At 39.5% G+C, this 22682-nt stretch overlaps 1 protein-coding gene across 8 annotated transcripts in view; it reads right to left on the bottom strand.

Moving 5' to 3' along the window:
* Positions 1 to 22682, bottom strand: part of ntng1a (netrin g1a) — a 104321-nt gene that overhangs the window by 22679 nt on the left and 58960 nt on the right. For all 8 annotated transcript variants that reach the window (XM_056364816.1, XM_056364820.1, XM_056364821.1 and 5 more), the window contains exon 4: positions 7707 to 7879. In XM_056364816.1, coding sequence (XP_056220791.1) covers positions 7707 to 7879 — 173 coding nt within the window. The remainder of the gene's footprint in view (positions 1 to 7706; positions 7880 to 22682) is intronic.

Here is a 22682-nt window from a genome sequence, read left to right as displayed (position 1 = left end):
ACAGTTTAAGGTTTCAGGGATGGAATGAGGTGTACGTCGGTGGTGGCAGCAATGGGGGAAGGAGGGGGAAAAAAATCTGGAGATGGAAGAAACAAATATTTGAAAGAAAGATTACCGTCACAGCCTCACAGAGCCGAGATGTGGAAAAGACAGAGTAAACAAGCTTGGTCTCTGGGGTGGTTGGGGGTGTTGTGGGGGAGAGAGAAAGAACACGAGCATGAAACAAATCAAGAGATGGAGCAAAAACAGGCAGAGGCAGAGAAGAAGAAGAAGTAAGGGAAAGAAAAAGAAAGGTGGTGTGAAAGGAGGGCAGAAGGAGCAACAGAATGAGAGGATGCAAAACAACAGGTGATGAGTTTTAGAGAGAAAAAAAGAAAGAGAATGGGGATAAAATGGAAATTCAAATAGCTGTGGAGAAAGGAATAAAAGCAGAAATGAGTGGGTGAAGGTGGAAGTGAAGCTATGTGTGCACAGCAAGCGTGTTTATGTGTGTAGATGCATAAACACATGGCAGTCAGTGAATACACAGAAGAGCTGTGAGCCTGATGAAAAAACTCACAAGACACACTGTATTTAGATTTAAAGGGAAATGACACCCAAATTAAATACCTTCTATTTAATCAAGCAATGGTTAAAATTAATGGAACCCACTGTTTATATTCATATTTGCACCAGTTTAATAACAGTAATGTGATTACATTAGTGCTGCATTACCGCTTCATTAGTAAAACAGAGTGTAGAGTAATGTGATTACACTGATGCATTAGTTAGTAATGTGCTACCCAGGGCTCATTTAACTATTTAATGGATATAATGCATTTTTAAAAACAACAGATTTTTGAAGGCAGTTTGCTTTATGTTTGTGCAAACCATACAAATTAAATCAGAATCTCTGTCGCCAACATAATATAGGGAGCACAACTTGGAGATGTGTATATATATATATGTATATACAGTAATGGTTGTTTGTGTTCACTGATAAAGGAATAAGATTTATTCCACAGTGGCATTATCAGTTCCTCTGGGATTTCGTCTTGCCATTGAAATATATATATACTTCCTCTGCAAGAGGGAAGATTAATCAGAGAAATCTAAATTTGTGTATGTGCGTTTCTGCAAATGAGTGTGAGGTGTTACGTTTGTGTGTGTGAGTGTGTTTGGTGACATTTCTATGATCAGCACCTCACAGTTGGACTGCAGGACTGATAATCAGGCTGAAGCATCTGCTAGCTCTGCATTAATGTACACTAATTAGAGAACAACAGCAGAAAAAATGCAATTTGTAAGTCATATAAAATGATACTTGTTATTGTTACTGCCACCTCCTGATGTGACAATGCTCCTTTCATCTAGGATACAGGATTTTTCAGTGGGATGGAGGGCTGATGTGGATCTTCATTCCAGGCAGGGGATGAATCATTACAGTGAAATCCACTGCATGTCCATGCCTTTCACTGCTTTGATCAAAGGAGATCCATAAACTCTGAGGCTGGCTCCAGCTAAATCTGTACAAGTGTTTCCTAATCCTGCCCTGACAAGGAAATCTATTCCTCTTATCAAGATACAAACGGAACAAATGAGGACTTTTTCCCCTGAAAACAGTTATATGGAAAAAAAGAAGGAAGCTATTTCAGTACTACATGATTTAGACATATTTCGGTTAAATTATCTCTCTGAATATTGGCACCAAAGACAGTCAAATAGCAGTGTAGTCAAAATATCACAGCACAAAAAAACTCTTCTGCTGCTCAACATGTTTCACTAGATGCTGTGGAATGACCTGAAGAGAGCAGCTCACACCAGACATCCCAAGAATATGTTTGAGCTGAAGCAGTTTTATTGGAAGAATGGTCCAAACATCCTCTGAATATTGTGCAGGTCTGAACAACCAGTTTTGAAATCAAAGGGTTCACTTACTTTCTCCACCAGCACTGTGCTTAATGAGTGTGTTCAATAAAGACACAAACGAGTTTCACTGTTTATGTCTTATTAACTCAAGCACATTGTGTTTCTCTTCACACTGACTCAGATGAAGATTTTCTGACCAGTCAATGCAGAAAACTCTTTTCTTTCCGCTGCATATAACTTCACTGTTCCTGTCACCACAAACAGAGAGGTCACAACCTTCACAACCTTAAATAGCTTCTCTCTGTTCTTTTTGCACCATGCTAGCTTGTCATTCCCTGGTGATCATTTTTTCATTTGCGCAGATATAAAGAAACTTTGTCCTTGATGAAATCAGAAGTCAGAATGCAATTTCAATCTGCAGAGGGATTTGACATGAATCAGTTTCCGTACATATAGCTGTTTCAAGTTTTCATTAGTCTGTGACATAAGCCACATTAAACTTACAATACTAAAATTTGTAATTATCAAAAATGCTGTCAAGCAGCTTCAAATCATAAAACTCCTTGTTTGTGGATTAGAGTCAGATGTGCCCCAGCCGGCATTACTCTATAGTCAACAAATCCCATAAAAAGACACAACAATGTGGGTTGTGTGTTCTTCTTTTTTTTTTTCTTTTTTTTTCTGTAAACATTGTTTTGGACAGGTTGTCCTCTTCTCTAATTACTTTGACTGAGATGGACAAGACAGTTGTATTGGCTCAGTTGCGTGTGCACTCACTGATAACTGACTGTCAAAACCAAATATCATTTCAGTTTATTACGAATAGGTTGAACCTTTTTTTCCTATTCAGTTTATTATTCTGTCACAGTTCAATGATGAAAAACTTTTAAGGTCTCATCCAAAAACATTGAATTATATAAAATTATGCAAATACAATATTCAAATATTTAAGCACATATTCAAAACAGCTGGACAGTCTTTTAGCAAATATTACTCAAAGAGAAATAAACAGTGCATTTGGTGGGGACTATTTTCAGCCTTATATTTCTGGCAGCAGAGCAGTGCATAAAATTTGACTCAAAATAAACCACAGCGCTTATGTTCATCAGTAATTATGGAACATGTCACCCAGTACAACAGTGTGATTATAAGCTCTTAGGTACAGAGGAATATTGTTGATAAGAAAAAATAGACTTATCCTTTAAAAGCAGTTTTTAAGAAGCATTACAAAATTCCTGTGGTTGAAATTTAGTGGATTGCACTGCTTTAGTTGAAGTATGCACTGTCTGACTTCCTGCTGACAATAAGCTAAGCTAGGCTTGTCTCACGTTCACTTGGACTCAATATCTAGTGAACTCCTTTAGAAAATCCCTTCAAATTTGTCTCAAATATCCACTTGGACTTAAGGATGAACTGATTACATTTTGGTGGTCAAAGGTTGGTGGGTTTTTGGCCATAACTCAGGAATTCATATGCGAAAAATGTCTAATAGGATAAAATTAAGTAATGAAATTTTATATCCAAACGGTCAAAGGCCAACCTCACTGTGACATCATAATGTTCTTTAACAACACTTCTGGCCAATATTCAATGCTGTAACTCAGGAATAGAAGGTTAGATTGTGACCATATTTTCTGCAGCTTGCCTGGTTGGCTGAGGCATACAATGCAAGGCGGTAATTCTTGTTCAACATACAGTACTGGAATACAGGAGTGAAAATGTTAAATTCTCCAAATCCAGTTATCCATGTAAAGTGTATTTTAGGATTTTGCCTTTTAATATAACATCCAGGAAACATTTTCACTATTTGAAATGAACTTTTCAGAGGCCACACGGCTCTGCCCACTACCCCGCCGGCCTGTATCTCCTTCAGTATCCCTCCGCCCTACAGTGGAATGAACTGCCATGGTTAATTCTCAAACTGATCCTTCTCCTTCTGTCTCCACACGGAGAGGAAGCGAGAATGAGTGAGGCTGAGAGACGGTAGGGGAGGGAGGGAGTGAGAGACATAGATGGAGAGAGGGAAAATGAGAGAGACAGAGCCACCCCAGAAGGCTGAGTTAGCTGTGGCAGAGAGTGATGCCCACTTCCCCTCCTTCTATCTCTGCCATCCTTTTCTTTCTATATCACTTTTTAAATTCTGCTCTTCTTCTCTGCTCCCAACACAGCGCCACTGTAATACGACATATCATCCCGCCTAACTCCACACCCCCACCAGATGATGATTCATCGATCTCCTTATCGCATCAGACGACTTGATGGGCATAGTAAAAAGAAATTAAATCTTAATTAAATTTTCATCTTTGACAAATTTGTCTCCACAGAGCTGCCATATGTTCACTGAGTTTGAGGAAAAACACTGAGAGGGAAGGAGACTTTGGAATTGGTGTTGAATGAGCTTCAAAATTACAAACAACAGCACAAAGGTGCATTTTTCTGTCAGCCTTGTGCATTTCTTTTCTATTCAGGAGGGATTGCCTTGAATTCCTATAGATTTTTCACAGCGTTATTACATTATGGATTTTTTCCCTCCTAGACAAAGTATAATAATGCACTTTATACTAAGACTGTTTTTCATCACCTGCAGGGAATGTGAGTGTATGTGTGCGTATGTCCCCTTGTGTCGTTATGAATGTGCGTGTGAACATTTTAAGGAGTGTTTGTGCAGGTTGAAATGAGCACCCGTGTGTGTTCGTGTGTGTTTGTTTGTTTGTGTGTGTGTGTGCATGTCACCTTTTTTAATAATGTGCTGTCAATCTGGGCTCTGGGGATGGCCATTTTACTAACCCTGCCTAACTCTCATAACGCTGATCCTCTGGGAGGGAGAATAAGTCATCAGACGGTGACCGAGAGTCCTCGAGCACCGTTGAGAAAAGCAGAAATCACAGTGGACGCAATAAGGAGACAGGATGAAACTGGGGCTTTTAAATTCAGGCCTGCACACTCAGACTTATGGCCCCCCTCATCACTTTGCTGTTTTAGGTGATGTATGGAAGCTGAACCTGTGTTCATGTGGTCTCGTAAGAGACGATAACAAGACTTGGATGATGTTGACTGTTTGTATATTAAACGTAAAAGCTCCATCTACCCATCCACTCATTCATTCATTCATTCAGTCATTCAAGCAGACAGCTTAACTGCCTCTTAGTCGCCATTAACAAGTATTGCAAAGTTTACATGTGAGGCATTAGACTTGAATCATTGCTTAGCTCCTTACTTCAGTGCCACTAAACTACTGCACATGTTGGGAGGACTGTGTGACACTGTGTCCTTGTTTGGTTCATTCCCCAGGAAGAGCAGCTGTTGCTTTTTCTGTTAGGGATCCAAATAAACAATGATGTTAGAGAGGAAACCTTTTAAGAAAATCAGGAAATGGATATTATATATTATTATTATATTACAATTTTGTATGACTTGTAAAAAAAAACAGTGCATTCTTGCTTCTATTCAAGACAAGTTGATCTGTAAAACCTAATATCACAAACACTGCATATCATTCAAGAACATTTTTCTATTCTTATCCTAAACCTCGCCTAGTTTGCTCAAATGAGTCAGATTCAGGGAACTCTCTTAAGTGCACAACGTTGCTGTAAATCACTTGTTTTATGTATATGAAAGCCACCTGTTTGTGAGGAGGTGTGTGTTCATGAGATGTGATCATTAGCATGAACAACCCCCCCTACATTGCAACAGAGGGCTGTTAGTTCTGCCCTTTTTGTTTTGTTTTTTAATTGACAAATACATATTCAACAATGGTGGTCTTATCAAATATAGGCCCACATCAACAAAGGTGCACCACAGCCCAAGCTGACAAAGAAAGATTCCACATGTTATGTGATATCATCACAAGACATTAGATTTCACCACAAGACACTTGGCCCACTTTCTACAGCTCAAGCGGGAGCAAATAATTGGTTCTATCCTACATTAGCATTGCAGCTGCAGCTGAAGAACATTACTCATGAACTGCAACACATGTAGTGGACAACAGCAACAGTCTACTGCTAGTTTGAATGAATAGATCATACATGGAACTATGACAACAGCACATATATGCAATGGAGTAGGTTTATTATAGACCAGAGTGTCCCCAGTGGTCATGATTGGGAACCATACATATTGCTTTGTGTAACATCCTTCACTGAAAAGACCCTGGGGGTCGATGTGGGGGTGGTATGTATCCCAAGTGAATGAACTGCATGATGTAGCCACTTGGGCTTATTTTCCACCTAATCTTGTGAAATGCCAAATAATTTGTGAATGAAACAGTCTAATCATTGTTTAAAACTATGAACAGGAAAGCAGGACCTATAGTCCCGGCCATACGTTTTTGGACAGCTGCACATTTATGTTCTTCAGGCTCTGAGCTTCTGCACATTCAAGTTGAAATAAATTAATGGATACATTGAAGTGCTAAGTCTCAGCTTTAATTTGAGTAGGTTTATATCAATAGTGCCTGAAGCTTCAAAAATAATTGGAGATACATGTGAAGTGAAACAAAATCATCATATTTAATATCTAGTGGAAAATTCTTTGTAGTCAACGACAGCCTCAAGTCTTAAACGCACAGACATAGCAGGTGGTTTGAATCTTCCTCCTCATACTGTAGCTGGAATTCCAAAAACTGCATTGGGATAAAAGAGTAAAACATCTGCTCTGCACTGTCCATTCTAGGTTTTTTACTTTTTTTTTAATACAGGTTTTCACACGCTAAAATTTGTATTAGTCCCACCACAAACCTTTAGGACTGCAAAACAGGAGACTGAGTCATAAGATTTTTAAAAAACGCACAAAAAATCAGTCATAAATAATCATTGCTTTGTTTATTCTTACCTCCTAGAATATTGTTCTCAGTTACTGCTTTTGACAGTTACTACTGCGTCATCTATCTAGACCTGTTTCAGGAGGTCTACAAGTCACTTCCCTAACTTGAATCCAAGTCATAAAAACTTGAAATTGAAAGGTAATGTGAAATGAAACCCTGACACACACGCTCAGTTTTCTCCCACACAGAGGGTCTTGCGTGGTCTTGTCAGTCAAAGCACTGACTTGATGTCAAGGGTGTTTTGTAAAGGATGGGAAAGCAGCTGCTGCTGCTGCAGATGCTACTGGGCAGCCTTTACTTAAACTTGTGTTGACAGGGGGAGTCCAGTAGAAGGACTCAGGGACACAATAAACCTACTGTACCTGCTGTATCCTCGTCTAATGCTTGCACTATATGCATGTTTAGAGAATTGTGTGCACGGTTACATTTAGTGACTGTACTGTGCTGTGTGGTTTCTTTATCACCTGCCAACACTATTCTTTTTTCAGTTTTCCCATATTTAACATGAATTAACATGATTTTGCAAATCTTTAGTCCAATTTTCAACCCAACTCTTACGAAGACTTTCATGTCCAAATAAAGCTGTTGGGCTAAGTCACAACACTAAATGAGACTCAGGTCTTGTATTTGGACACATTTGTTTCCACAGAATATTATACATCAAAAATACAACAGTTAGACTCCTGTCTTTGCTTCTGAGCCTTTTATCTCTTTGAAACATTGTTAATTGCTTCACGTTGCTTTGAAACCTCACAACTCTATATCTCACAATTAATGTGGTGATTGTCAGAACTCTCAAAGATGACACACAGGGTACTGCTAATTGGGATTCGACTTTTATCACTTGTCGGTGCAGTTGCCTTTGTTATGTTGAGTCAAAATTTCACAGGAAATCTCAATTTTTTTGTCAAGACCTTGTATTTTTGTTATATTTCTTGCTCTTCCATGTGACCCATCCTTGTCACAAGTCTGTGTGTGTGTTTCTGTGTGTGTGTGTGTGTGTGTGTGTGTGTGTGTGTGTGTCCGTACTCACAAATATTAGCCGTGCCCTTGGGGATGGGCAGGTAGGAGCCAGCACTCCATGCTCGCCCCTGGTAATTCCTCTTACAGCGGCCACAGTCGGGCCCAGTGGTGTTGTGTTCACACTCGCAGCTCAACTTCTCTTTGTCATACACACAGCTGTTGGCGTGGAGGTTGCACTTGCACCTGTCAAAGAGGGAGGGGAGGGCGTTTGGGAGTTGAGAGAGGACAACCACATCAATATGAGTGAATTTTTCTACCACTGAATTAAAAACACGCAGCTTTCATTTTGTCGGACAATGCGGCTGAAGGGCAGTGTGTCCTTCACTAGTGGTGGCATTGGAACACAGGCAGAAAAGCTAGTTGCTTCTTCATCTTCAAGAGAAGCTAGTTCAAAAGGAGGCAGGCCATTGCAAGAACAAATCTGACATCTTTATTTCCTCCCTTTTCTTTCTGCCCTCTCCACTCGGGAAGGTATAGCTCCGATTTAATTGTCCCACTGGAGGATGCATAATTGTAGTAAGGCCACAGTTGATGGACGAGGGAAGAGAGCGCGACAAAGAGGTGCGAGGGGAGGCTGATGAAAACAAGCCAAGTTAAATTGTGGAACAAGCAGTGGGAGAATGAAGGCATCAAGGCTTCATTCTCAGAGAATAGCTCAGAGTTAGCCAGAGGGCGGCACGGAGCAACAGCACGGATACGTTCTCTAAGACAAATTAATATGAGATGAGAGCTCAGAAGCATATTTTCAGTCTGGAAGGAGGGACTCCCTTAAGGTACACTAAATCCTCATTCACATCCTCCTCACCAGAACCTTCATTTAACAATAAACTCAGCAAGTTCATTTTCTGCTGTGGCTCGATGAGTACTGAGGGGATATCTATCTGTTGAATTAATTTATGGTCCTCATGCAGCATAATGTACTCTGAAGAATACAGAGAACTTTGAATTGCTAGACCTCTTTTTGAAGAACTTTGCAACAACATGTGTGAGTGCAGTAAGGTTGTGATGAAGCTTTGGGACAATGCCTCTCAAGACAGCCCAGTGGGATTTGAATGGTTTATTCAATATTAGATGTAGGCTCCTTCCTTTTCACACACTGTTTCAATTATTTTGTCCATCATCTACCAATTTACAAGACACAACAACCGAGCTGGAATCACTCACTGCTTGAAATATAATATGACGTACTCTCAGCACGAGGATGCTTGATTCTCAAAGACAACCTAACTGTTTGCAAAGCATACCGTGAGTCATGATCCAGAACCAATGCCAACACTGGCTGCAACTTCAAATACAGACTGGAAATCTGACTTCCAACCAGCATGACTCATCATAGATTAATGGCCCTGTGGCTGTTTGTTTATTTTAGGAAAAATGCAGAGAGGCAGACAAAACTATTCAAGCCTGCCCAAAAGCTGTTTTTTTTTTTTTTTTTTTGAGACTGGGAGCCAGGTGAAAGGTATCTCTGCATTGGTTCTAGTGGCACATGGAGGGAGACAGAGGGAAGGTGTTGAGCAGGGAGATGACACAGATAGCCCCACAGTTGTGTTTGCTCACATCTCACTGAGAAACTCCGGTGACAGCTGGCCTCCGTCACCCTGTCCATTCTGCTTCTCCACAGCTTAGCCTGATCCTCGAATTAATATAATCATCAGGAGGAAAAGCACAATCTTAAACCACTCACTGCTTCTTGACCTTGATACTCAAACTATCTGCTGTTTGCCCCAAATTCAAGAGCTGTTTGCTGTGACTGGGTTAGTTAGAGTCTGATAGCTGGTTTTACTTTAGATCCAGTTGCAGGTTGATGAAATACCTGGATTCACAAAGCTCAGAGGCTAAAATCTTGTTGCCCCGCAATAAATCTGCAAAACATTTCAGGCTTCTCATTTCTATTTAGCACTGATAATAGATTTCGCTCAGTAACGCTTTGTAGACATGTGATTAATTGTTTCAGTAACAGAAATCCAGAAATTACATTGTATTTACTAATCCAAGTAATACTCCATTACTTTGACATTTTGAGAATTGGTTGTCATACCGGGAATTTGATAGATGGTTGATATCAGTGTGGCCTCTGTGTTCAGTGCGGAGCACCTTAGGTTGGTGCAGGGGATGAGAAGGCAGCTACAGTGTTGCCAGCACAAGAACTATATTTCTTTTACAACCCCTTTGGCAACTTTTTTTTTTTTTTCAAAAATGCACCTAGCGACAAATATAGGGACTTTATAGCCAGACATTAAGTCTGCTCTCTTGAGAGTCACTAATATTTATCAGCAAATGTTCTTTCATGTGGCTGTGGCTCCCAGGACTGATGTGTAGTGAAGAGAAGCAGCATGTTGACCAATCAGCAGCCAGACAGACATGTGAATGAGCTCTGAATGTGTGCATCTTATGACATATCACTGATTCCCATTGTTTGTCCTTTTTTGCTTTTGCTCTGAACTATTCAACTTCACCATTTAAGTTTTATTATTTACAAGAGAGAATCATTCCAGTGTCTGGATCTGTTTTTATGACACTTCAGTTCCACGGTGTGTACAACCTTCAGGTAGATAGATGTTAGCAACCAGAAAAATAATTACAGCTAATGATGAAGTTAGCTAGAGTCAGTTGTGTCTATTTTCTATGACAGCTGGTCATACTGGACAGAAGAAATGTGACTCCTGCTAACAAAAATGCTCCCACTGCCAAACCCAGGTTTGTTTACATATTGTGTGGTATTAGCTGGCTTTCTAACATTGCTAACAGTTGATGGTAAGCTACATTCAGCAATCTCCTCATGTTCAGAGCCTTGGGGTGTGTGATGGGACTTTTGGAGAGCTGTGTGCAGTTGTCTGCATTAACATTGGTGAACACTGTAGGCTGCTGCTTGTTAAACCACAATGTCTCATTTTCTATTTTTACACTTTTTAATCTGGAGAATTTGGAATTTAAAGGTACGTTTGACTGGGCTGAGTAACTAAAGCAATTTAATTATGTAACAAATTACTTTTGCTGTTCAAGTCTTTTTAATTCAAGTTAAACATATCATGCATATCATACACATGTATAGCTTATACATGTGATAGTTCTGATCAGAGACTTATTTTGGAGGAAGTATCTCATGAGTAAAAGTATGTAAATGTAAGTAAGCAATACCTGTAACTTCAGCATCTCAGATACATTTTTTATTAGTATTTCACATCTTTTGATGCACTTCTTATTTTCAAGTTGTAGCCACAGGTTGTCAACAGTAATTAGACCAACAGTGGTCCAGCCAACAGGAGCTCAACTGAATCCTTGTGTTTCAGCCAAGCAGTTAGTTACAAATGTTGAACGCTGATGTAAAAGGATTCAGATCAGATACCCTTGTGACAACCTTCGTGTTGAGCAAAGCCAGTATGATACAAATATATCTGGTATGAAGCTGTTATAGCAATACACAATAAAGCTAATATTACTGCCAAATGTCCTCAGACAAAAGTCAAAACCTCTGATAATAATACAAAATAAATCAATAAATCAATAAATATTAAAATAATAATAATAATAATAATTTTAGTGAAGGGAAACATGCAGACAGTCTAATTTATTTCACTTGTCCACATTTATCTGGTGTCTCTATAACTGATGTTTGTTTAGTCATATCCTAAGAAGGTGCAGCTGACATTTCTCATTATATTTAAATCTTAATTTAGATACTGAGGCTCTCATGTTAAACAATACATGCAGCAAGCACTTTATTAGGAACACCTGCACATTTGCTTATTCATACAATTATGCAACAAAGAACAAAGGCTGTTTTTAGAGAAAAGGGAGGAACTACCCAGTGTTCCTAATAAAGTGCTCTCTACTATCATGTGGTTTAAATAAATAAAAGCATAAACTGTTTTCCATTTCACAGCCACAACTTTGGAGCCTCTCAAAGAGTCCACTTTGAGTTTGAGTGTGACATTCTTTAGAAACACTAAATTAAATCTTCAGCTCCAACTATCATAGTAATATCCAGTCGACACTGGGACATAGTGGGATTGATTGAGGAAAAATTGGTTCCAGTTGAGTCAACGTCCATGAGGAGCTGAAATCAAGGCAAGATTAGAATCAAGTCCCACACAGCCCTGTTCCACGAACTTCCTTACTTTCTCTGTTACACTCTGGCTTGTTAGTGTGTGGATGTGTGTGTGTCAGAGATGCGGGTGGGGGATGTGGTGTGAAATTACTTCACATGGAGCCCTTAGTGGTTTAACCTTCAGCTTCTTCTAACATTGCCAACATTTTAATCAGTGTCCAGAAATGATAGCGCTGCCGGCATAATGATGGAGACCGCCAGTGGGGCCCGCAGGGGCTCATGCACACCAGTGCTGTTGTGCTGCCAATCAGCAGTGGCTCCTGAATGTGGGTATCAGGGGAGGCTCCCTCACTGCTGCACCAGCAACAAGAGCTTCACAGGAGGAGCCAAGTACATGTGTATTTAACAGCATTTTAATAGCAAATTTCCTCCAGGGTTCCCCATGTCTACTATATTGTGTCTTCACTTCCTACAGGGCCTGCTCAGTGGGTTGTCTCCTCCTGACTTTCCATCAGTCTGTGTATCATTCTTTTCATATCTCTCTTCTCCATCCACCTATTAGTCTGTAATTTTATCTCGGCCCCAGTATCTCCTATTCATAAATATTCATGAAGCTATGGCATCTTTGTTTTTGTGTGGTGTTCTCAGAGCGATATTGCTCATGGTATTATTGAGTGTGCGAGCCACTGCCTGTGAGCTAAAGGTCCTAATATGTATTCCGAAAATTACCCATGAGGCTATGAGCTTAAATTGCTAGATTGACAAAAATAAAAAAAATAAGAAAATAAGGAAAAAAACTCAAATGAAGTTTTGATTCTATTTTTTCTGAGAGAAAGGAGGAAACATGTTTTTATATCTGACAAAGGTTTAAAGTTCTCCTTGAAATGTTGGAGGCAGACAATATTGTTGGGTGTAAATTTATTATTTTTCTTTATCCTGGTGGAAATGCAAGCAGAGTAGCCCATTGAGACTTAGCTTACCTGGAGCACTGTGTCTATGACCTCTGCAGTAATGGGATTCTGATTGACACTGTGGGTGCAGACGACATATTGTGCCTTCCCACTGATGATGCCAGCAACAGACATAAACAAGGCAACCTCAAGCCTCGGTTGTCTTTTCCTATTGCTTCACATGTTATCGACAAACTTCCATTCAACCAAGTTCATTCCCCGGCATCGCTCCATTTTGCTCATTGTGGCTTCAAAGCCAAAATGTAACAGCCACTAATTAATAGTAATTATCTGCAATCCAAGCCTACAACATCCGCGATGCACAAAGCTGCTGATCCCAACAAATTGAGCAGACTACACTCAACATGGTTCTTAAGTGGGTTAACCAAGTGAAGCAGCAATTAAATTTCAATCTAACGCCCAGGTGTTTTCATTTGCAAGCCAATTGGGTCAAACACTTGGTTAATAAACCTTTTTTTTTTTTTTTTTTTGTCTGCATTCAGTGTATGCTGTAAATGAAGGAAAACACACCAGGGGTTGCAAGGGGCGGGCTGAGGGGTTGTTCAGAAAACACTGGATTAATTATGTGTGATGAAAATGAAATGGGAACACAGGAGTGGCATGGAAAAGGCCTTGAGGCATGTGTGTGTGCGCGCACACATGCGGGTGTGTGTGTGTGTGTGTGTGTGTGTGTGTGTGTGTGTGTGTGTGTGTGTGTAGATGTGTGTGTATGTACATGCAGGTGGTTTGTTGTCGGTGAAATGGATAATAGCACAACACACAGACACAAAATAAAATGAAAAGAACAATATATTTGGTCCCACACACACGCACGCATGCAGACACACACACACACACACACACACACACACACACACACACACACACACACACACACACACACACACTCACACACACACACACACACACACACACACACACACACACACACACACACACACACACACACACACACACACACACACACACACACACACACACACACACACAAACACGCTTCTATAGTGATATACCCTACTGGGCTCTTCCCCACTGACTTGCTTGCAGCTGCTGCCTGTGTTGGTTTAAAACAAATCAGCCTGCCTGCTAACGTGCTGCCTGCTAATTGCCTCCTCTAACTCTTTCCTCCCAGTCTGCAGTGCATTGTGGGAAGTGAAGGTGAGTGAGATCTCAGCAGCAGCTCTCCTGGGATGGACCTCACCCCCCCAAACCCCAACCCCACCCCCCTTCCTGACCTCACCCTAATTATATCCCTCTCTCCTTCTCCTCTCACTGGAAAGTGGGCAGTAAGAGAAGAGAAGAGGCAGATTGTCTGTATCCCCCCTCTTAAATGTCAGGATTTGGTTCAGTTAGTTGGTCTTAGAAAAATAAATTAACAGAGACACTGCAGACTGGTTCAGTATATACAGTGAAGTCCAAAAGTCTGAGATGTGTTTCCCAGTCTCAGACTTTTGGACATGTACGTTTATGTACAGTTTAATCAATTAAATAAGTCAGATATTAGTGCAGAACTTGAAAACATGAAATATACACACACACAACTTTTACTTCTTAGCAATCACATGATAAACTCTCCATCAATTTGTAAGACTGTCTGTGAGCCTGAACTAATGACAGAAAAACTTGTATGAAGAAAATGCAAGAAAATCACAAAGAACAGCCATGCTGGGCATAAGTTGTGTGTGCATATGTTGTTGTTTTTTTGTTGTTGTTGTTGTTGTAATTTGTTTATATTTTATAACAGGTGTGCTGTCAGCCCAGGAAATGACTGCACTTGCAAACAACAGATTTCATCACATTTGGTAAAGATACAACATACATGAAGAAAATTACCTCATGCAGGGGAGTTCAGTCTCTACGGAAGCTACAGTCATAACTGCTTAGCTGCACTGTCTGGCTGTGCTCATATTAGAAAAGTACATACTGGAAAAGTGATATGATTAAGTAGCCAATTAAGCCTTGGACTAACACACACAGTAGTGACCCAGGTGCTGAACTATGGCAGGTAGCTTAAAAACTGCAGCACTTGAAATTATTTTAATGACTGTTTTGTCGAGCCGATGAATGGTTCTTGTTTCTGTTGTTGTTCCTTGCAATGAGATCCTGCAAAACTAACAATGAAAATTTATCTTGAACACACTGCCAAGATAACATTATAGTATATTTTGTCATGACCCTGTGAATTCAGTTCATGTCCAGTTGCTTGCATTGAGGTAAATGTACCACCTGCCTACATCAATCCACCCAGGCTATCCATCTATTGAATCCTCAGCATTACTAATGTATGGAGTTGGACATGCTATCCAAGCAGAAGTCAATCAAGAGGTCTTTACTGCCTCTGACACACCAAGCCAGTTCAATAGAATCGACATGCGGGGCCTCACTGATACTGCTCTCAGCTAAAGACTATTGGCGACAGAAGATGCACTGCGGAGGAGTGAGATAGCTCCACCACTGGGAGGATGGTGTGATACCGATTCAGGGTGGGGCCAGGTGGAGAAGTGACCATAACTGATCTTGTCATTTCATAAGCAACATCACTGATCGGAGCCCTTAAAGGAAGTAACTCCCCAAAGATCCTGCAGCATTGATCAGTTTGGATCTGAAGCTTGTCCGGAGACTGCCAGAGGTTAGACTGTATTTGACCTTTGTGTGTGAGAGTGAAAGAGAGGGCATGTGTATTGCTGCAGCATCAAACCTCTCCCTTATCTTCAGCTGCTTATTCATAACCTGACCTTTCTGTACAAAGAAGTATGTTTTCTACTCAGCATCACCAATTTATGTAACCAGTGCAGCAAAAGGAAGAGTGTGTTTGTTTCATATTTATATGGGAAAAAAATTAATTCATACTGGTTTCACTATTTGCTTGACAGTAGAAAAAACACCACAAAATGAACACAGTAGGAAATCTAGAAAATAATGAAAACCTTTTACTTCTTAATTTTCTTCTGTTATGTTGTTGCCTCTTGCTAATGTCACCAGCCATTAAACTTTGGCAAAGCTGTCCCTTGTTACTTAATCCCGATGTCTGGAGCAGACATTTCCCATGGCTACGCCCACTAGGGGCCAGAATCTGAAACCAGGGTAGGACCCAAAGAGCAGGTGTAATTACAGAAAACGTTGGCAGCTTCCCAGCTAGAAGAGGGGTTAACTTTTAGTGATCTCCTTTCCCTCTAAAACTCCGGGCGAGGGTCATTAGCATGGTAACAGTGTTCACTGCTGTGTTGAAAACAGACAGACCAGAGGGGGCAACGTTTCAACTAAATTAAATGAGAGGCTGCATGGCCTCCCAGTGACTAATGAGAACGCCGTCAGATGTAAAGAATCGCTTGAAGGAGGGCGTGCAGGTATGTGTGTGTGTTTGTAAGTGTGTGTGTGTGTGTGTGTGTGTGTGTGGAGGAGAGAGGAGAAGAGATTTATAAAGAAGAAATGGGTTTGAGTGTGTGTTAGGTTTTGTAGGTTTTGTAATTGTGCTGCTTATAAGTGCATTTCAGGTCAGTATTTCGAATTACTAAGGATTTGAAGCTTAAATGATTCGGACAGCATTTGACTGACCAGTGATGTCAGTTTTGCACAAAATTACACAAAAGCTTGTGTTCTTCTGGGGTAATGTGTTGGAAGATTTTTTTTATAAGTAGATACACACACATACACACACGTTGTATATATATTGTATATATATTTTACAGTGAAAACTATTTAAGTGACAGAAACAAGAATATTGCAGAACAGCAAGAAGCCAAAAGACAAACAATGCAGTTATAAATGTATGTAAAATAGTGACAATGTGCCAGTTTTTGATTCTAGTGTGTGAGACAGCATTTGTATATAATTAGTTTGAGGAATATGGAAGGATGGAATGAAAATTTAAACAAATGGTCACTGAAACTGATTTATTATTGCTGTCCACTGCAGCATGGGTAATGTAGGCTATTTAACATCTGGGAAAGCAGGTGTAAAATTGGGAGCATGTAGTTGTTTTCTGGGCAGACAGAGAAATATTACTATACATATATATAAATGTATAAATATAATAGAGTGAATATACATATATATTCACTGTATAACAATGAAAACTGTTATTGACAGAAACAAAGAATAAAAGTGTATAAAGTGTACTTCGCGGGAGCTGTCCATTCAGGACCACAACACAGGCAGCAAAAATCAGGGACATCAACATGTTCTCTACACATATTTAAGAAGTTTAAGAATCACAATTCATATTAAGTTTTTTACATCAGGAAGCCTCTTAAAAATAACCTGAGTGCTGACAGCAATATTTAAGTAATGCACACAAAACAGCGGAGAAGGCTTCCCGAACAGATCAGTGATAGAAACAAATGGTGGCAGCTGCTGAATGCTGAAAAGTAAGATGGCAACTATGTGCACAAATACAGTCACTTATAAAGACATAAAGAACACAAAAAAACATCCCCCTACTGCTGTCTTTCTTGCACTGACATATATGATACTGATTCCAAAATATGTTTTTTAATCTGATATTTCTGTTTCAGCAGCAGAAAACGTTTTTGCACAGTTTCCCTCCAATTATAACTATTATAATTAATTAACACATCTCAACGTTACAATCCTTAAAGTTTTCATCATATCAAGCCCATGTTTTGTACTGTTTATGGCTGGCATTGATTCTACTATGTAGGTACAGTAATTAGTGTACTGCCCTCATCATACGTGTGCTGTGTACAACTTGACAGTCAGATAAACGCCTTCCTAACATCAAAACTCTGAAAACAGTTGTCCCTTTATCCACAGGTTTATTGACGTTGTAAGGAAAGGTGAAACTAAAACAGAAATACAAAAATATAATCAACACTGTGCTTGCTTTTAACATACAGATATACACAATGTAAATGTAACTAACTCAATCTTCAATATGCATTAATCCACTTGTTTTTAACTGTGACAGCTTTTATGTATTTATTATCTCTTTTTTAACCTCAAACGTAATATATGGAGTAATATTTTAACATGTAATCAATTTCTCGTTTTTAAATTGTAATTATGCTCACATGAACTTTCTAATGACCCAGTAACAGAGTGGTAATTGGTGATAGTAACTCGGCATTAAATTTCACAGAATGTAACTTCAGAATGTCACATAACTAATGACCTGAGATTGTAGATAACAAATAAAAAAACTAGTACATACCCACGATGCTACCAAAGGCATAAGATGTATGCAGATGTTGATGAGTTAAAAAAACAACAGCTCTCCATAACTCTCTTGTTTACTTCCTAATTACTGGTCACATGACACAACTCCCTGTAATTTACTTCCTGGGTTTCTTAACTAAACAATTAGTTTCCTGTCTTTATAGTGGTTTGCATTTTCAGTTATACCATTTCCATGTAGGGTTCGTATGGTGTACACATGTAAAACAGATTCACAGGAAATGACACATGCTTGTGCTGGACGAAAGTCAGAAGACAACAGCCACATTGTGTGTTATTTGTCACATTTGTCTGGAAAAGTGGAACAGCCAGCCCTGGTCATTCTGAAGAGGAAACATATCTGCCGCAAACTAGGGAAAATAAAACAATCCTCCAGTGATTGATAAACGTGTCATTTTGAATGGAACTCTATTATTAAGACATTCTCAGTGTTAATACCAGTTACTGCTGGTGTCAGGTGGCAAGTCAACCACATCTGAACTCTTGAGGATGTGGTTTAGGAACTTTAAACAGATCAGGATGAGGTCTTAAATATTGTCAGTTCATTCAGATGAACTCAGCTGCTATGCTGCACCAGTGTCAGTAAATACCTGCTAAAAAAAACCAGCAGTGACACAAATTTAGTGTGTCAGCCCTGCTGCTGATTTGTGGTCAGGTCAGTAAGTCAAACCTATTGAACTCTGCCCAGACCAAGTAATCACTATCTCCTAACATCATAATCACCATCATCTTAATAATATCCCCACATCACCACTGAGTCATCGTGCTTCAGTAAGTTACATTACCTTGCTAAAGGAGCAAAGGTCTGGAAAATTCAATACAGCACTTTTTCTTTGTGTGATTGTTATTCTTTTTCTCTTTTGTCTGTTGCAGCTCTATTGTGTGCTCCTGTTCTGCTCGAAGGCTAAAGCACCATCCAATGGCCACACATAATGAACGCCTGCATTCATTGGCTTCCGCAAAAGAAAACTCACTCAGAATTGATTTTCATGACTCAATGATCCCATTATCAAGCCATTTTTATTCATCACTCCCTGTCGTCTTCAGATCAGAATCAAATATCTTGCTTGGGGAGGTTTAGGATCTTACCACGTCCAGTGTTGTCACTGTCTATGTGTGTGTGTGTGTGTGTGTGTGTGTGTGTGTGTGTGTGTGTGTGTGTATGTGTGTGTGTGTGTGTGTGTGGTGAATTAGACAAACAGAAACAGTATGATGACGCTGTCAACACTTCACCCTCTGTTAGAAATGCTGTATCTGCTTCAGCTTGTGAGAGGGAAGTACTGCCATATGGTGTTTTCTTCACTGACGAGGCTCTCTTCTCATGTCACCCATGCCGATATGGCCGGCTCAGTGGGACGTCTGACTCATAAGAAGATGGCCAACTTTTTTTTTTTTTTTTGGTATTTCTGATAATGTACTCCTCTAAAATTAATCACTGCCTTCTTTCACCTAGGTCAAGCTGAGCTCTATACTTGTACTTCAAGTTTTGGGTTCATTGCAATTGAGTTGTCAGGACTCACGCACATCAATAAGTTGTTATCACCTTCATTTTGAGAAGTATTAAGTGCTGTAATGAGATCATGGATAAGAAGCCTGTAATCTGTTATTGGCCTATACACACTGTTTTAATCCACTGCATTGCTTTAAGGTACACAAGGCTGCTGGCAACCCTATCACAAGACATGAATGTCAGCATTGGACAATTCTGCAAAACCCTGCATTAATCAATGTTGTCTTTTTGTTATGCATTTTTTTTTCCCTGTTCACTGCCATTTGTTTTTAATTCTTCTTTTAACTTGTAGATATTGTAAAATTATATGCTTAGGTTTAGGGAATGATTGTGTGTATGGAGCACAGGAATAAGCATCCAGAACAGGCAGGCAGGAATGGTTCATTGATTTTAATGGAAGAGATGGTGATAGTAGGCTAAGAGGCAGACAGATGCAGGAACAGGTAACTGGAAGAAAACAGGATAGCAAGACCACAGCAACAAGTAGTATATGACTGACAGGAAAATGTGGTAAATGACTGGGGAAGGATGGCTGGTATATCAACTGTGAGCTGATGAAGGAATGGGAAACAGGTGAGGTGGGTGTGGGAGTCAGGACTGGGTGATTAGGGAAAAGGGAAATAGATGAGCAGGTGAGTGTGGGGATTCAAGTGACTGAGACAGGGAGAAAGTCAGAGGAAAACTCAGATGTGTATCATGTGCATCCTAGGATCTAGGATTTTTTTTTTTTTTTACAAAATAATTTTTTTCATGCAAGACATGATGGTCTGCGAATTGTTTTTTTTTTTTTTTTCATTTTTACTTCTCAGTTGTAGTGGCAGTCAGCCTCTTGTTGCTAGTAATACTATATACTGGTTATTATCACAATAAATATAGTAAAGGTCAACCAATTTGCAGTCACATTAATGTGTTTATTTTCCTCTCAAACACAAACAGGAAGATGTATTTTTTCTTTTTTTTAGTTTTTCTGATTTTCTTTTCCAATTTAAATTAGCTAGCTAAACCATTCCACAATATCTGTAAATACCCCCTGAGCTCCCAATCTTCCCTGTATTGATTACACATAAAATCATATTTCAATTAATCTGAATTAATACACTGGTTTAAAAATGCTATACTTGGTGCCTTTTCAAATAAAACAGTTCCACTGATAAATTCTAACACTACATAATGATTTGCAGTATAAGAAACACAGTTCAAACACACTCTTAGATGTGTGTGTTCGGTTTTTCCAGATGCCATTGACTATGCAAGTGTTGCCAACATCTCCCCCTCCCTCTAATAGTTACCAAATCTTCAGTGAGGTGGTGGGGGCTGTAAGTGAAGGAGAGGTCAATGAGGGGATTAGTCATGAAACCCTGACAGGAGGGCCCATTATGCGGGTGGCTGCAGCCAGTGAAGATGGGGGAAGACATGTCGAAAAAGGCCTCTCCATTAATGAAATGGGTCACCACATGAATGTTGAATGTGCTCTGTGAGGAAGAGAAAAATACCTCGATATGGCTGGTTTCTGTGCCCACGACCCCTTTTCTACACAATAGAGAGAAGTGGCTGCCCGAACGTGGAGATAAAAAGGCTTTATGAGAAATCAGATGGGAAAATTACTCATTGTACCCAGTGAGATTGTTGTGATTTTAATGTAAATCCATGGTAAACAGTTGGAGCATAATCGTTCGGCCTGTCTGGTGGTATTAATGTATAGATCATGAAGGGAATCAAAGATGCTCCCTGCCTGTGTGTGATTGGGGGCGGTGTGTGCACACACACACATACAAGATGACACATACACCCAGCCTTAGCTGCGGATATACTGCATATGGTGCTACCACACCCCATACAGTATATACCAATGAAGCGTGACTTGTCTGGTGATGCAGGGCACATCACTAGTGCATTCTTCCAGTCCAAGACATAAATTCAATTTGTTGTCTGTGCTGGCTGCTAATAATGGCAAACCCATTGGGAGAGAGATCAATGCTCAAAATATAAGATCTGCATTATGCGACAATGCAGCACTTAATAGAAAAACAATGATATTGTATAAAGTTGAAGAGTAAGCTTCAGCTTCTGAAGTGAAAAAATGAATGTTGCACCATCCCTGAGAACAGGAAAGGGATTTGTTGAGGCAACGCCTCCTGTCCTCTGCTCTGCTGATAAAATCTTCATGTCACTTGTAGCTTTGCTCCTCATATCTCTGGACCCTGTCGATTCTTCTGGCCTGTGATAAATAAGAAGGGATTGGCTTGTACACCTTCTGTGGGTTCAATGTCAGTGACATGGCAGCTTATCACTTGATTTTATTTGTACATTAAGCTTTCAGTGACTTGATTTTATCTTACAACTGAGCTGTTCTGTACTATTGACACTGTTACCAGGATAAGATTTTTATTTTCATCATCTCTGAGGAGATGTGGCACCACAGGTGATGTGAATTATATTTTTGAATTTGGAAAAAAATGCATATTACATACGCAAAAATGGATTTAAACTACATAAAGATTCAAAATATTCAATCAAAAATCAACTTTGCAAATGTTTTATGAGCAGGGAAATTAACAAACTAATTTTTCTTAGCCCTCCGTGATAAACACAGTGCACACTGGTAAAAACACTGAAGCTCAACACCATAATTAAAAGTCCCCCCAACCCCACCCCCACAAAATACCAAACAAAGCAAAAGAAATGACATTTTCTCACACATTACCAGCTGTATTTGTAGAATCTCTCCTCAAATTGTTATGATTTAAATAGCTGCTAATTTATGTTTTGTAAGGTACTTACTACTGATATGGTTATAAAAATGGTGATAAATTTGACTGTCAAAATATCTTTTTATATATACAGTATATTTTGAAATGAAGTCTATCTAACTAACTCTAACTAACTAACCTGGGAAAAATAGACATTTTCACCTCAGCAATCTGCGACTAAAATCACCAGTAATTTTGAAGTTCTGTCTGTCTGAAAAGCAAATATTGCCTTTTTAACCTCAATTGCTTTTCTCACACAAACTACACCTACAGAGGTTCTACATGCTGCCTTCTTTAGAAATACTGTTTCAGCTGCAGCAACTTCATTCAGGCAAGAAACAACTAAAAGGACTCACTCTGTTTGTTTGTTATGAATATAAAAAAAAATGAAAAGTCAGGGGCCTCATGAAAGTACAGTACAATAGGTTTAAGCTGGATTGTCTATGGAAAGGGGCAAAATCAGCAAACAGAGACTAAGCAGTCAAAATCCATCCTTCTTTCATCCTGCCATTTG

This window comes from Seriola aureovittata, chromosome 20, assembly GCF_021018895.1.
Source record: "Seriola aureovittata isolate HTS-2021-v1 ecotype China chromosome 20, ASM2101889v1, whole genome shotgun sequence".
In the NCBI taxonomy this organism is placed as follows: domain Eukaryota; kingdom Metazoa; phylum Chordata; class Actinopteri; order Carangiformes; family Carangidae; genus Seriola; species Seriola aureovittata.
This window is presented reverse-complemented; position numbering and strand designations above follow the sequence as displayed.